General features: G+C 37.5%; 1 protein-coding gene across 1 annotated transcript; it reads left to right on the top strand.

Moving 5' to 3' along the window:
• Positions 1–840: 840 nt before the first annotated feature.
• On the top strand, positions 841–16,109 carry LOC139116333 (lysine-specific demethylase 6B-like). Its single transcript, XM_070678966.1, has 6 exons — positions 841–888; positions 1,901–1,993; positions 6,713–6,808; positions 7,698–7,903; positions 8,031–8,890; positions 9,137–16,109. Exons 1-6 carry the CDS (start codon positions 841–843, stop codon positions 10,120–10,122), a joined length of 2,289 nt encoding a protein of 762 aa, XP_070535067.1. The 3' UTR covers positions 10,123–16,109.
• Positions 16,110–16,347: the final 238 nt, after the last annotated feature.

Below are 16,347 nucleotides of genomic sequence, written 5' to 3'. Positions count from 1 at the left end.
GATACATTGCGCAATTCACGGAGTTTGACTATGTCACGCCTGTAAAAAATAGGCTGATGAAAATCCTTACGCGACCTTTATAGTACAAGAGTTTGCAACATTGTGCATGCCGGAAGTGTGTTTAAGGATCGCGGAATACTTCTCATTGTCACTGAGCTTAGTTGTTACCACGGAGTCTGCTGTCTAAAATTCAATGGGAACACGATGGTGTCTGTTTTAATGGTGGAAATCACAACGTTTATGTAATTACATAGAGGTAATCAATCAACTGCAGCTTCGCCGCAACTGTTATCTACATGTATGCATTTTTACCGACCGATTCTTTAGCATGGCTGAACTCGTGAGGGCGCAATACTCAATCCAAATCACGATTCGAAGCGGACTTTGACCCTCGTGTACAAGTACACGTACGAACGTGAATCAACGAAACACACTAGGGATACAGAACGTGTACATGCGCGTACACGTTACCGTTGTCCTAAAAATACACTCGTGATTCCCACGCGTAGTGGTCCATTTCCCGTGTCCGGTAGGGTATGTGGAGCATGTGATGAGTCAGATAGGTGTGATGTGCCCTCTGCCCTCGTCCAATCAAACAGGGTAAATCCACCTACGGTATACCGTAATCACAAGCATTGAAAAAAAATATAGTCGGTCAGAATTGAGCAATTCAGTCCAACCAGACAAGCTGAACTCAGAGTGAGTATTTTCTGAAAAATATTCAGAATTTTCATGAAAGTGGCTTTTAGTCACCATTGATTAAATTAAGGTAGCAGCCTATCTCAAGCATGAGTATGTTCAGTCGAATGAATTTTCACAGACATGTTATGTAAATTAATCATGGTACAAGAAACCAGAAAAAAACAGAGAAAACTGAAAGTTCAAGAGGTGAAAGATCTAACTCTTGGTAACGTTTCATTGTTTTTGTTTTGGAAAACACTGAGTCTTAGTCTTTCCTATTCCTTTCCTGGTGTGTATTTAAGGTACTGAGTGCAATGCGACATGAAAGTGAAAGACTACAACTTTTGGTCAAACTGTTCTCCGTGAAACTTTCAACCATCATCTAACCGAACCAAGAATAAAATTCAGAGGTGCACCATGCAAAGTTTGGTACTAGAGAAACAAATTACCTAACATTTACCTTTATTTGAAATTCAAAATGTGTTAACATGAGAAAAAGTACAATTTAAAATTTATATTTTCAAAAATCTAGGATGGTGAAAATTTTCTTACTTCAAGACCTTTAAAATAAGCCCCCACAAGTGATAGACCAGAAAAGAATTGTAAAAATTTGAGTCAAAATATCTGTCTCCGAGGCGCATTCTATTTTATTAAAATACAACAATACAAACACAATGCACACTGTACCAGGTACATTAAACATAGTACAATGTCATTGTTGACAATACATTCCAGTTGGGGACTAAAATTCAATCATCCATGACGACATCAGACATTACACACATAGAGACTGTTGACAAGGAAAATACAGAACGTTTCAATGTGATTTTGGGAGTAGCAAAAGATTACGTACATGTAGTTTACAAACACACACAAAAATTAATGGAAAACGCTTCAAAACTCACAGCTAGTGGAGCTTAAAGTGGGTAGGAAGTATGGTGACATAGCACATATTGGGCAAAACCTTTAGATTGTTATATCCGACTGATAGCGTGACTAGGAAGATTAATCATTGAAATATGAGTTATGTCTTCCTCATAAGTTTACAGGTTTTGTTGTATGAGTCACATATTTTTCAGTTATTGCTGACATAGTTTTGTTCTTAATATTCGAAATACCTGCATTTCTCTTTTTGTTCAGTGTTTTTGTTCAGTGTTTACTAAAAAGATAAATGGCTTCTATTCATTTACCTGATGTCTATACCGTTTACCCCCACCAGATCAGTTTATTGTTATATTTCCGTGTTGATCTTCTCTGTCACGTGAGCAATCACCTGAGCCAGGCAGTATTAGTGCGTTTGTGCAACGTCCAGGTGAGCTAGTATCATCGGAATTCCCCAGTTATTGCACTGGACCAGGAGTGTTCTTTTGATACGCCAATGATAAAGTTCCATTGTTTAATAAGCAAAAAATAAATATTCCTCCAAACGTTCTGTGAGATGTACTATTCAGCGTGAGGAATTTTGTATGCAGGAATACCATGAAATTTGCACTTTTTGTTATCATGACTGAAACTGATGTATTAAAATTACATGTCAGTGGACTTGATGGACTACAACATCAAACATTGATGCAATTGTAAAACAACAACATTTGTCCCAACATTGGTTGTTAGGAGCCAATTTCATAAGAATGCAATTCTATATTTTCTTCCAAACCTACAGGCAACATGAGCACCGTTACAGTGTAGAGAGTCTGTCCCGATATGATTGTTGTCAACAACAAATACAAGGCTGATAACTACAATTTCAGAACCACAGAATCACACATGGTTTTTTTTTTAGCCAAACTAACTAAGATTTAGGGTTTGTCAATATTTCCCGGTATTCAAATAACAAACGAGAATGTTTACACAATCCATTCTGTAGGAAAATAAAGAAGTTTAAAGTGAAATTTGATTGATTTTGAACTGCACCTGCTTGAGAGTTATGCCTGCACTTAAAATATTTGAATAAACATTTTACAGTTAGGTTTAGATAAACATCAATAACAACTGGTCAAAGTATGGGTCAAAGGTCAAATAGTATGGTTTTATGAGGAACTGAACATTTCAAGGACACTACGACATCTTGAAGAATTTGCAAAGATTTTTTTGATAGAGTTTAAATGAATCCAATGATCAGGTTCAGACTTTTATTGTGATAAATTTCGTATTTTATTCATGATTTCCCGTGGTGAAGAGAAGTCCATCATTTAGAATAAGAAAAAACACTTTTACTTCCTTGTGTACACTGCACTCCAAGAAGTTATGGAGGCTTCATTGTCATATTGTAATACTGTTGTCGTAAGGTGATGAAACCGAAATGGTGCTTTTCGCTATCGTTTTTACCAAGCCACCATCACAGATGGTGTTACAGAAGTAACAAAGGCAGAGGAAGAATAAGCTCTGAAGTCAATATCAAATTCATTGGTAGGTCAGGTTGGGTCACATAATATCAATGTAAAACTTATGATGGTTCTTTCTTTTGTTTGTCCATTTTATGGCCCTCTACATTACGTGCTGGAATCTCGAGAATTTGGCGATGCCAGCTGACACTAAACTTTATGCAAGAAACCTTTAAAAGGGCCAGTCACTGTACACCTTTTGATGAAAGGGACAGTAGCTGTCACTTCTGATGATTTTCTTCAGTTTTTGTTTTCAACGTCAACTTCTGTTTCTTGTTCTACATCCTGAAGCATGTTGAGAGATACACAGTATTCAGCTTGTTGACTCAGCCTGTGTGTGTGTAGACAGCATTATTATTGATATAAAGTGAATTCTGGTCTCTACTAGAATTAGAATGTGAACTAGGGCATCAACATGTAGGACATGGCTGTGTTGACAAGCTGGTCATGGGTATTTCATATGTTCTTGGGAGCAGAAGAAGACTTACAGTTCTTGTTCTGAACAAAAATAGTGAAAAATTGTTAAAAGTTACAGCTACTGTCCCTTAACCATACAGCACACTGAACTCTTTGATGAAAAAGTCTTCCTAAGAGCAATTGCTCCATAAGTTTTTGCCAAAATATGGCTTAAATCAACATATCAGTATTTAGAAGGCACCATGTACTTTGCATCATTTTTTGTGTGGCAAAACTAGAAACTACAGTAGAATGCGCCTTGGGGATAGATACTTTGACTTTAAAACATGTACAATTTATTTTTGGTCACTACATATGTTTAGTTTGGTGAATATCAAAATTTAACTTTTCCCCATAGAGTTAACACAGGGATGGCAGCCATTTTGAATTTCAAGAGTCAGTTAATATTGGGTAACTTGTTTCTCTTCCAAAAATTTGCAAGGTGACCCCTGATATTTTATTCTTTATTTTGATAGGCAATCTTATAAAGTTTGGGCAAAACTTTTAAGTCTTTCAATGTCAAGGTCGCTTACTACCTTAAATTTTAGTATTTCAACCATTCTTCTGTCATAAAAACTGTTACCGGTACATCACACATCATTTTATCAAGTTGTCATAGCGGTAATCAGGCCTCTGTTTGGAGTGTTTTTTTGTATGGTGTTATAAATGTAGCATTGTAAAATATGTTTGCGAAAAAAAGATAAAACATTTAAAGTGTTACCTAGTACCTAAACTATTTGATCAATAATCAGATTTGGAATACTTAAGTAGCAATATTTCATTCATCAAACTGCCTTATTTACAGCTGGCCTGTCATTTGAAATCACATGACAACTGAGTGATCTTCTTCAAACTATGCTTCAAACTTCTCCATACATCCTTGTCTAATGAAGGTGTGCCAATGCATGTTAACATCTCCAGTGGGTAAACTTAGGCAGTTCCATCATAGAAGACACCATGAATGACCCTGCCAGATCGCGTTTTTCAGTTCAGTAAACCATGACCGCGCTGCCAAGACATTTGTACAGACTGAATGAAAAGTTGAAAATGTTAAAAATCCGTCAAAGATCAATGAAAAAGAGTGTAGGTTTCTGTGAAATTAAAAAAATAAGTTACTGCCCTCAATTCCACAAAAACCGTTCTGCCATTGACATGCATTCAATGGTACACCCATGTACTCTGAGTCATATAAAAGCAATTATTTATGATTTATCACTTCACAGTTATTTGCATATCTCGCTCTCACAACGAAGGAAACACTCATAGTCCTCTTCAAGCAAATTTTGTGTCGTTTTGTTCCTTATTTCAACACAACAGCCTACACATTAATTTTTTTTATACAAACAAAAAACAATGATAAGACAACATTTTCAAGCATGGAAAAGCGACAGATCAAATAAAATAAAAACTTTGCTATCTGTGAACCACACCCAACAACAGGTATACCGGTATTACCAGATTTTGACTTCATGACATACCGTATATGCTTGAGCAATAGCAAGTGCTTCTATTGAGTTGCTGAGGTGTTATCATAACAGTATAATGAAATTCTTACTTGAATTGTCAATAGAGGAATGTTTTTCTCTAACTGAAAGCTTACAGGTATTCCAACTGTGCTGTATCATTAATATAGCATAGTTATTTTCACATTGCAGCAATCAGATTGCTGTATTTGCACTATCAATATACTGGCATGACAAAATGTGCAGTATTTGATAAGGGAATGCCAACTGTTGATGAGATGTAGATAATTTATTGATAACTCTTGTGTATGGTCATAAAATTTTTCTGGTTTTCAAAGATTGCTCTCTCATGCTGTGAGAATGAAGACGCTCTCATAGCACTTCGCCAGTTGCTTAAATTTATATTTTGTTGATAGGCCAAAAGTGATGTTTATGGTCTAATTTGAACTCCTAATGTGGTACCCAGTAATTGTGATTTTTTTTCAGTTGAGGTAAAAGATCATACTCCAGAAAATTATGCCAATATTCTTTTCTTGTCTATTTGCATGGATCTATAATTAGGAAGATTGTGAGAATGTTATGGCCAGATTTGTGAAATAGGATGAATATTGGGGTAGCTGGTGCGTCAACAATGAAAGACGTAAACTATTGTTCAGACTTTCCTTTAGCACACTTTCAACCATTCTCTTTTCAAAATCAAGAATGAACATCAGGGGATACCATGTGAATGTTGGTACTACTGGTAGAGAAACAAATTACCCAAGATGCTCTGATATTTGAAATCCAAAATGGCCGCCATTCCTGTGTTATCTCTATGGGGAAAATAAGATTCCAGCTTTTTACAATACTAAGCCAGTGAAAACTTGGTTTATTCCATAAGCTTCAAAATGAGCCCCCCTCCCCATGAGTGCTAGGCCATAAGAATATTGGAAAAGTATGAAAGTCCGACTATCTGTTGCCAAGGCAATGCTACCTTAACACTAACTGTGAAGCGACAAATCCATGTGTGAGGGGAGCCATGCAGGAATGTGATTTCACCCTTTCATCCCCATTTATTTGTGGTGAGGTCCAACTGAACCATTGAAGACAATGTGATTAGGCCAAACTATGTCAGTGAAAGGTATGAAAACAGTGATTGCATGATCTGAACCTCTGGTACTGTAGAGATTCTATACATGTAATACATGTACATGTAAGTTGTCTGACTGGTTTAGGACCCTGCACATGATGCCATGGGTGTATCCATTTGTCAAATCACAAGCAAACCATTGAGAATGAGAGACATCATGACCAGTTGAGTAGAGTAACATAATCATCGTGGAAGAATAGTGAGTTTGAGACGAGGGCATGACCGGAGTGGTGAACTCTCTATCATAGGATGTCGCGAGTTCAAGACACTAGCATAGTGTTGTGCCTTCCAGCAAAGTACGTTACTCCTTATCGCTCAATTGGGTAGTGACTGATTGGTTACCCCATCCCGTAAATGGGCTTTCACCCATCGGATGACACAGCAAATACAAATTCACAAAAGTCTTTCTTTTCGCTACATTGACCAAGGGGAGCTGCTCATCATGATGTTAATGATCATTTCCAGTGAGGCCAGTTTTTCTGGCATGGTCAGTTTCCAAAAGGTGTCATCTGTCCACTTCTTTTGTGATGTTAGCTATCTCACAACAAAAACAAAATCTCATCTTCTTTCAACTTTTCACAATTTGTGTCCACTTTCAGGAAATCAGTGATGTCAACAAAAGCCCGGTTGATGATGCAGCAGGTGATAGCAATGATGGACAGCATAACCCAGGCTGTGATTGGACAGATGCTGAGGTAGGCATGGCTTGCTTCATGCTCATTGGTCAGATTGATTGATAGAGTGATATGGTAATACAAGTACAAATTTGAAGTATATAGACTCTAAGATAACTAAGTTCTACAATCTTGTATTTTAAAACTGGAAAGTGTGATTCAAATGGACAGTAATTCTGAACTCACCGTCAATCTAAGGCAGAAAGCATAGACTTAAACTACCTAAAATTTATCCCAATACAGTGGGCACAAAATCTACACACTCAAAACAGCACAGAATTCCGCTGTCTAAAGTGAACTCATGTAAGGCTCACTCCTTTGAATGATGTCTGCAAAATATCATGAACGTGCAAAATACCGGTATATATTTGTCCGAAAATTTTGATGAGGCTTTTTGAGAATCACACATACAGAAATGGCTAAAATGGTACTTCAGTAACATCAAAGTTCTAATAGACACTATGGAAATCATAAGAAATCCAACCTCAGGCTATAGTTTATGAGGACAAAATTAGTTCGAATTTCTGTCAGCAATGCTCAGCAAATATCACACACACTTGCTTTATTTAATAACAAACCTACAGTTCTTATCAGCGCCATTAGACATTTTCTTAGGGTACCGGTATTACTGCCTGTGGTACCGGTATTACTGCCTATACCCTTTTCAGATCTACAGGTAGCAATAGTAGTATGTACATCTAGCCATGCTACTTGAAGCAAAAGAACTTAACAGTACATACCGGTATGTGGCTAAAGGACTTAATGATTGAAAAGGCTTTGAATTACCATAGAACATTGTTTTCCTAACAAGCCAGAAAGAATATACCAATTTGAATCGGTACAAGGGCTTTTCTAACTGTTATTGTATAATTATTGTTGATTGTTTATTGTTTATTGTTTATTTTTACAGCGTGCAACTACTGATGATGTGTACGGTAATGTAGACAACATGGGAAATTTGATCAATATCCCGGCTGAACAAACTACGGCAGAAGCCTTGGCCAGACTATCCCATCATTCTGCAGAGAATGGGGGTGCACACTCTCCCAGCGGAGCATGGGGTGCAGCCACCGACGAGGAGTATGTGAATCCGGATTTTAATCAGACTGATGATGAGTATGTCAATCCTGATTTTCAACAAGAGGATTATGTTGCTCCGGATATGACACAGCAGCAATGGGGGCAGGAGTACACCGCCTTAGATCAGAGCACCGTTCCCACCAGAACTGTCCTCGTCTGTCAGTTATGATAAGCAGATCCCTGTCAGCACGCCGGAAAACATTCCCACGACGGATCCCATTTACCAAAATATTAATGCTGTTCAAAGTGCCACTCCACCGCCGCCGATATCACCGAGACATGCTTCGTTGGCCGGTCCAAGTAAGACTTCCAACACAAAAGCCAAGAAGCCTGCTTTTGACAGCTTTAATGAAAACGAGCTGCTCTCGGTTCCCGCACCCTTCCCTCAAATTGGGTCACCAAAAAAAGATGTCAGTATTGAATTGGAAGAGTTGAAACGTAAACATCAAAAGATAGGAAGGCGTCCAGAGTATGATAGGTCAAATTCCATACCTTCTCTTGAACCACCAACTCCACCGATAAGGGACGATGACGACCTTCCACCTCCCCCGGTTCAAAAACCAGATGATTTTGGGGAGCAGCCGGACTCACTCCCTTTTTATGATCCTCCTCCTCCTCCAGTTGCCAAACCTACCAATCTTACGAACTTGACAGAGCCTGATAGTTCTGCAAAGAAAGGAAAGTTGGTGTTGCCATCGATTTTCTCAAAACAGCAAGACTCAGAAAACAACAATAAGCCAGCACCTCCTGGCAAGCCCAAGCCGACAGCTAAGCCCCCAGGGGCGAAGGGAAACGTCAAGGGGCATGCAAAGAAACTGGAAGGATTCATACCCACGGGGCCTCCTCCGAAGGTTTCACCGACAAAAACACAGGCACCCGGATCAAAACCGTACGTGGACATGAAGCCCGGCAAAGCCGGTGCAGCCCAGAAGAAGCCACCGGCCTTCGGAAAAGGACGGGCAAATTTGCCTAAGCTTAATGCTGCAGAAATTTCTGCTGCAAGAAGTAAACTGATATCTCAGGGTAAGAAATACTGTGTGTGGATCAGAACATGTTTCTCTATGTGATTGCTGTAGAGTAGATTGCTGTAGAGTGCTCATTCCGTATCACACTTATATGTGCATGAAACTTAAGTAACAGATATCATGTGCACTTGAAGTAATTTGTGTTGATGTGTGTGTGTGTGTGTGTGTGTGTGTGTGTGTGTGTGTGTTTAGACACATGCAAGTTTGATATGTATTCAATGGACCGGCATTTTATGTTTTACAGGAATATATGATGAAAATGAAGCCATCGATTTGGATCAGATTTACGAGGCTATGGAGAATGGTCAACTTGATGACATCTATGAGGCAATGGACGGGGAACCAGTCCCTGACTTGTCACAACGCCCATTGCCCCCACAGCCAAGTGAAGGAGATGTTTATGCTGTGGAGGATTCTCGCGGTGACGTCTACGATGATGCTGAGACTGGAGTTGGAGGGAACATGGCCAGAGGGCAACAAAAGAGAGCTCAGCCGACTACTGCTATCGTTCCAAGGAAGGACCAGATGAATGCCAGGAAAGCCAAGGCTAAGCCAAAGCTTCCAGATCCAGTTGAACAGGCTGCACCAACTTCTGCCATTGTGCCACGGAAGGACCAGATAAATGCCAGGAACGCCAAGAGCAAGCCAAAGGCACCGGAGCCAGTACAGGATGAGGAATATGAAGTCGTAGGGGACAACAGTCAAAGGAATCCGGCAGTGCCTCCGCGATGGCAGCCTAAAAATGTGAAACCGCCAGCGGCTTTGGCCGACTTGGAATACGAGGTAACAGCTTCTGAACCGGCACCCAGTGTGTTGCCACGGAAACCGCTGAAGCCAAAGATGGAAAAGGCAATAGCGGAACCAGTTCAGGAAACATATGAAGTTGTCACTATCGGTGCACAGCAAGATGATACTTATGAACCAGTGGAGGTCTCCGACGGCAAGATGAACTTCAAGCCCTACCACAATTTACCAAACATTGGCCCCAAACCGAGAGACAGCGACATGGTTACAGAAACCTACCAGGCTCCAGGGCTCAGCACGGCCATCCAGAAGGTGGCTATGTCAGTATGCAATACAAAAAGTGACACCGAGATGTGGAGAGAAGGTCACACAACCCTTAAAGAAGACATCGGCGTTGCATTGAAATACTTCTGTAGCAGTCATTGTGACATACAAATTATGTTACCCAGTATTATCAAAGACCAAGAGTTAACGATATGCTTTTAGAACCAAGCTGTTTATCATGTCATATGTGCACCCTGGAAATTGTACGAACAATCAACTTAAATGATTTTTGAACAAACTTAAGCAGGAAACATTATTTAAGACACATATAAGTCATATGTACTGGTATGTTTGATAGTTCCTTAAAAATCTCATCCCTGGCATGTACAAATGTTTGAAAAAGAGATGTTTAGCTCTGTGTCATATCACTAGAGTTCAACAGTAGAACAATTTGTTCCCACCACACTGTATATTGGTGCAGTTATACCACCGGAAAAAATACCCATGGGTTGGCAATGGAAAGAATTTCCACATAATGATATTCAGGGTCAAAGGTCTTGGTGAGCTGGAACACCAAGAGTTCATCGACCTCACATTTTAGGAAACCAGCGATGATCCTATCGGATTTGCAAATTGCGCCCCAAGGTAGATATCATTGACTTTTCAGTCAGCCGTTGGTGAAATCTCACCCAACATAACATGAATTCCCACTGTTATGGTTCTGTGGTTCGATAGATCCATGTACAGTGAAACGGGCCAAGAAAGGATGGATCTGTGAGTGGATGTTAGAGTCATTTTACATGGTATCAGTTTTCAGAATCATATATTTTTTCCTCAAAATGAGTTAAATGTATATGATACTGGGAAGACATTATCATTCCTAATTCACAGTAGACAATAACAATGTGCTTCAAAAGATTAATATCCAGGATATAATAAAATAATTGAATTATATATGAGTATAAGTTCACTATGAGCACAATCTGTGCTCTCTATGCATAATAGCAATTCATTCTATTGTCACATATTTTAAGTAACAGATTAAGTTTTAATAATCACTGACAGTACTACTATGGTAATATTTATTCAGAATTGTTTTTTGTCTTCCTGGTTAGCCAATCAGATAACAGAAGACAGACAACTGTTAAACACAAAGGCTGCTGATTAGTGGAGTTTTATTTTTCAATTCTAATTGGCCAATCAAAATAAATTTATTAGTGGCCCTTTTATCTTTACAGTCTGCAGCCAGTAAACAATAGAGATAGAAAAAGAAAATATTTGCAGAATCAGTAGAAATCTGATTGGTCGAGGAGTCTTCCTTGTGTTATTAAAAGTAAACAATTATTTTAACCTTTTTGTTAAATTTGTATTTGTATTGAAACTAGGATATATTGCCAACGTTGAGAAACTGTATGAGAAGGCCAAGTGTATATGACATACCAGGATTCTCTCGTTTGTGTTTGCATAAAGTTGTACTTAGTCGGAAGACCAAAGTTAATTTTCAGGGATCAAACTATTGTTAATTCTCATTTTGATATTTTGAATTTCTTTCTGAACGTGTTTTGGTCACAATAGGTATTCCACAAAACTGAAAATCCTATGTACTAAATCAAAGAGAATTTATTCATTAGAGAACCTAAAATTCCTTTCCATGGTGTCTTTTTGTCACATGATCTGTGTCAAAAGTCAGAAATATAACGATGTGAAAGTGAAATAGTTTGAACCGGCAAAATTAGAGGCTGAGAAAAGGGGGAAATCCACTTTTAGCATGTATGATAATCAAGGAAGCAATATTGTCGTCTGCTTTTTGTACATAATCAAAATCTTTCTGAAGAATGCTCTTTGAATTTATGTGAAAACTTTCAGTCAATCATGTAATTTATAAGAATATTTTTTCAGTTGGGCAGTGTTCTGTTCCCAACTTTTGTCATTTTACATGTGTAAGTGTCATTTTAAATGTGTTAATGTTAGCTTCTCTATTGGTATGTGCAATTATAAATCTATGGGTGCAAAATGTTGTACAGAAATGGAATTGCAAACCTACATGTAACCAGACAGCCTGCAGTAACAGAGGTTGGACAGTAAGAGTGTCAATAATTATAAAATCCAGATCAGTATATCTTACAGATTGGAGGGGATTTTTTTTGATGACATGGATCTCCTGTATCCTATTTCACAATAAGGCAAAAAGCAATCATTTCAACTCAAGAGCTATAGAGGGCTCTCTAATCATGGGAATCATCGTGGCCACTGTTGCATTCTGGGATTGGGAGGTCAAAGTTCATAATCAGTCACTTGAAACAGAAGGGTGGCAAGGTCACGCACAAGAGGAAGTTCAAACATCAAAAATAAGTAAAATGAATATGTGCATTGAAATTCAGACAGCCAACTGTTATCTCAAGTAATTATATTCTCTTTTACAAATTTGCACATTCCTTTATTTCAAAATAATGAATTTATTAACTGCAGTATGTGCTTTAAAAAGCTGTCTTCATGATTAGCACTGGAGAGACTGCTTGAAGTTGTCAAGTCAGTGTAGAAATGATGAAAAATCAGCTCTAAAAGGTCCTACTGGCTGTCAGTTTTTAATGTCTCATGGCTCTTGAGGTTTTACAAGGTTTTGAACTTCACCTATTTACATATTATTAATGGTAATTATTATTGTTGCATGAATGTCATTACTCCAGAACTTTTGCTGAGTTTACATGTGAGCAGCTGGACCAAGTTTCATTTACTGTACACTCTAATGAAGCTCACCAGTTATGGGTGAATTATATGAAAACTGTTTTTAGTAGAGAAAGGGCTTATTAAGGTAGAATGGGCCTCGAGGACAGATATTTGGAATCTCAAACTGGTACAATTCCATTTTGTCTACCACTTGTAGGGGCTGATTTTGAAGCTCAACGAGTAACAAAAGTTTTTCGCTAGCTTGCTTTTGTGAAAATTAAAATTTTATTTCTCGCCATAAAGTTAACACAGGAATGGCGGCCATTTTGAACTGCAAGAGTTGGTAAATAATGGGTAATTTTTGTCTCTAGTACCAAATTTTGCACTGTAACCCAAGATTTTCATTCTTGACTTTGACACAAATGATACAAAGTTTCCGTAGGGAAAATTTGAGTGTAAGTCCTGTTTCAAATTTCGAGGCACGTACTACCTTAATTTAACCTTTCAATTGACAACTCAGTCAAAATTTTGCTTACCTTTGTTATTTTTGATAGCAGTATTTCTAATTATCTTTAAAAGACATGATCTATGAAAGAGAAAGCTCACTTATAACATACTAACCCACCTGTATACCATCTAATACTGCTGTATGTAATTTTTACAATTTTGAAAGATTATCACATTTTTCTGGAAGATCCTGTGATACCAGCTGTTTGTGTCAGATTTCCAACTTTTACAATATGCCGTAGACACCTTTTTAATATACTTAGTCATTCCAAAATGGAAATAAAACAAAATATTCATAATTAGAAGAATGAACTGATGGACTTCAAATATCATCCTCTAAAAACGTGGCCTGAACAGGATATGACTGATGAAAATGAAATATTAGATATCAGCGTGAATTATTTATTGAAATATTCAAGAAAAAATATTCTTACCTGTGAATTTACTCAGCATGTTGAACACAAAATTTACATGCTATCCAGCGTAATACTAAATTTTTAACTTTGAATTTTTGATGATCAATTTTGTATTTATCAATGTCAAGACTTTTTTGTATTTACCAATACAAAAAGGTATTCTTGATTTGTGATGATATTCATCATGAAGGCAGATAGATGTCTGGGGATAAGGTTGGGGCTGCCCCTCACCCCCCACCTCCGTTCGACTTTGGATCAACCCAATTGTTGTCATTTGAGGGAAAGGTTCCATTCACAGAAATCAGGGGGTGAAATTTTTGTTATATTTAGACTGTCTTCAAGAGGTTTTTCCAGTAATGAGAATAATTTTACCATCTGTTAATACTGATATATTTTCAGTCACTTTCCTGTTTTTTTTAATTGCAAGACAATGTGTTTTAATTGTATTTCACAGCGGGATTTTACAACTATTTTCAATCATCCTGCAACACCATCAACACATACCAGTTATATACCCACGTCATGACATACCTTTGTGCATTGTTGATACCAACTAGTCTGACTCGGGTTTCTCTGATGTGTTACCTCCTTTATTTACTGAATTTTTTTATCGATTTGTGGAGCTCACAACCACCCACCCCCTGGAGAAGTAGAGTTCATGAATACATATACCAGACAATGATGTATCATCTTTCAGTTACATTCCCCCAAAACTGTGACAGTTTAGCTTATTAAACTAGTTTGATGTTGAAGTACCGTAACCAGATTCTGTTATGTACATTAGCCTGACAATATATTGTCTCTTTTGTTTTGTTTTCTGGGTGTATATAAATTTTCAATATCACTTCTACATTTCTTGTGAATGTCATTTAAAATCACAATTATTCTACCCGACCCGTGCACCCATGTTTCCTGCTGTCCAATATTGCCCCTTGAAACAATAGGGCTGTTCCAATATTTGTTATGAGAAGGGTCAGCTTTGCGTTACTCGTGCATATCTGTTAATGAGATCCAATCTTCAAGGTGTAACTTAGCAACATACTGTCAGAGAGCAACTAATTTACAGTAACAAATTTACACAAGTATGAGCTAAGTTGAGCATTTCGGTTATCTGTAATTGACATAAAGGGACAGTAGCTGTAACATCGATGATTTTCCCCATTTTTGTTTTGTATGTCCATCGCAATTTCTTGATGTACTCTCCTATAAAGCATATTGAAACGTCTATATACATTGTCAACACATATTCATGTAGAATGCATTGTTATTATTTACATTTGAATTCTAGTCCAGACCAGAATTCATTTGTCAACAATGACAATGCAGGTTATAGATGTACAGGCAGAGTTGACAAGCTTGAATAGCATGTATCTCAGCATGCTTTGAGAAAGAAGAAACTGTTGTTGACCTAAAAAACTGGTGAAAATTTCATCATAAGTTACATCTACTGCCCTTTAATTTTGATCTAAGTGAGTATGAAGTTTTAGTATTCAGTTTTCTTCCTCTTGAGGGTGGATTGCATGATCAGTCATAATAAGCTGCCATGCTGTCAGGTGAGATCATAGCTAATATGTCACTCAAGATTATAGATAATAAATGTCAATCAAGGTCATAGATAATATATGTATAGGGGTTTTTCCACCGAATGAACAACCGTGATTGGCTGGAAGATACACATCAGACTGTCTGGTTCCGTATGTCCGTACACAGCCCTTATCAAGGACCAAGCTGACAAAATTGATACTGTACACACACTGCGACCAATAACTCAACCGTTGCATACCCTCATACCTGGAATGGTGTGGTCCATGTTACCCATTTCTCATTTATATGCACAATGTTCTCGAATTTCCTTGTGTGTGACTCGAATGTTAGCTTGACCTTAGCCAGTAAGGGGGGGGGGGTCAAATAGTTTGCTGTTGGCTCGAAAATAGTAGACAGGAAATGTTATAACGTCAAAACAATATACACAAAACGGTCTGCTGTAACATTGAGGCAGTTATGTTGCTCTGTTTTTCACTCCAGTGTTGAAATGTACTTTAACCCTTTGAGTGCTGTAATTTTTCCCACTAAAATTTCAGTTCAACATTTTACCAATCTTTATGAATTTTCACTCCCAAATTTTTCTTTAATTTTTGGAATGATTTTGGATCAAAGGATCGTAACATTTCATTGGCTACAGTTTTTTATCAAAATTTTGGCAAAAATCTGAAAAAATTGACTAGGGTATATTTTATAAAAACAACTAAAAGTTGACTTTGGCTCTCAAAGGGTCAAACAAGATTGGGCCCATCTGATTATGTGGGTAAACAGAATGCCACTGTAATACCAGAACCAAAAACACTGTATAAAGCTGCAGTATTTTATTATCCTCGGATCAATAATTATTTAACTTGATTATATACTCAAGTTTTCATTCGTACTCATCTCATTAATCTGCATGCATACCCAATGTCACATTCTGCATTGGTGTTTTCAAACATGCGATGGAAAATTCTGATGTAATTGTCAGATGATGTGGTTGGTATAAATCACACCTTTTGTATTATTTTGAAGTACAGCAAATGAATTCCGTGTACTTTTATTACACTTTGATACAAAATAAAGGATAATAAGAAACCATTGTCTGATTGTTCAGTCTTTTGGAATTACAATCACATCCAATTTTGATTAGCCAATCATAATGTAAATGTAAATTTCTGTTCAGTGTTTGTTCTTGAGTGAAAGAAGTTTCCTTTTACCAATTTTTCATCATATTTCATACATTTATAATACTTTAAAATAAAGACAACCAGGTTTCCAAGCCAATAAAATTTGAGGGATCATCGCAAGCTGCAGAGATGACATCCTACAAAAG

This window comes from Ptychodera flava, chromosome 17 (genome assembly GCF_041260155.1).
Source record: "Ptychodera flava strain L36383 chromosome 17, AS_Pfla_20210202, whole genome shotgun sequence".
In the NCBI taxonomy this organism is placed as follows: domain Eukaryota; kingdom Metazoa; phylum Hemichordata; class Enteropneusta; family Ptychoderidae; genus Ptychodera; species Ptychodera flava.
This window is presented reverse-complemented; position numbering and strand designations above follow the sequence as displayed.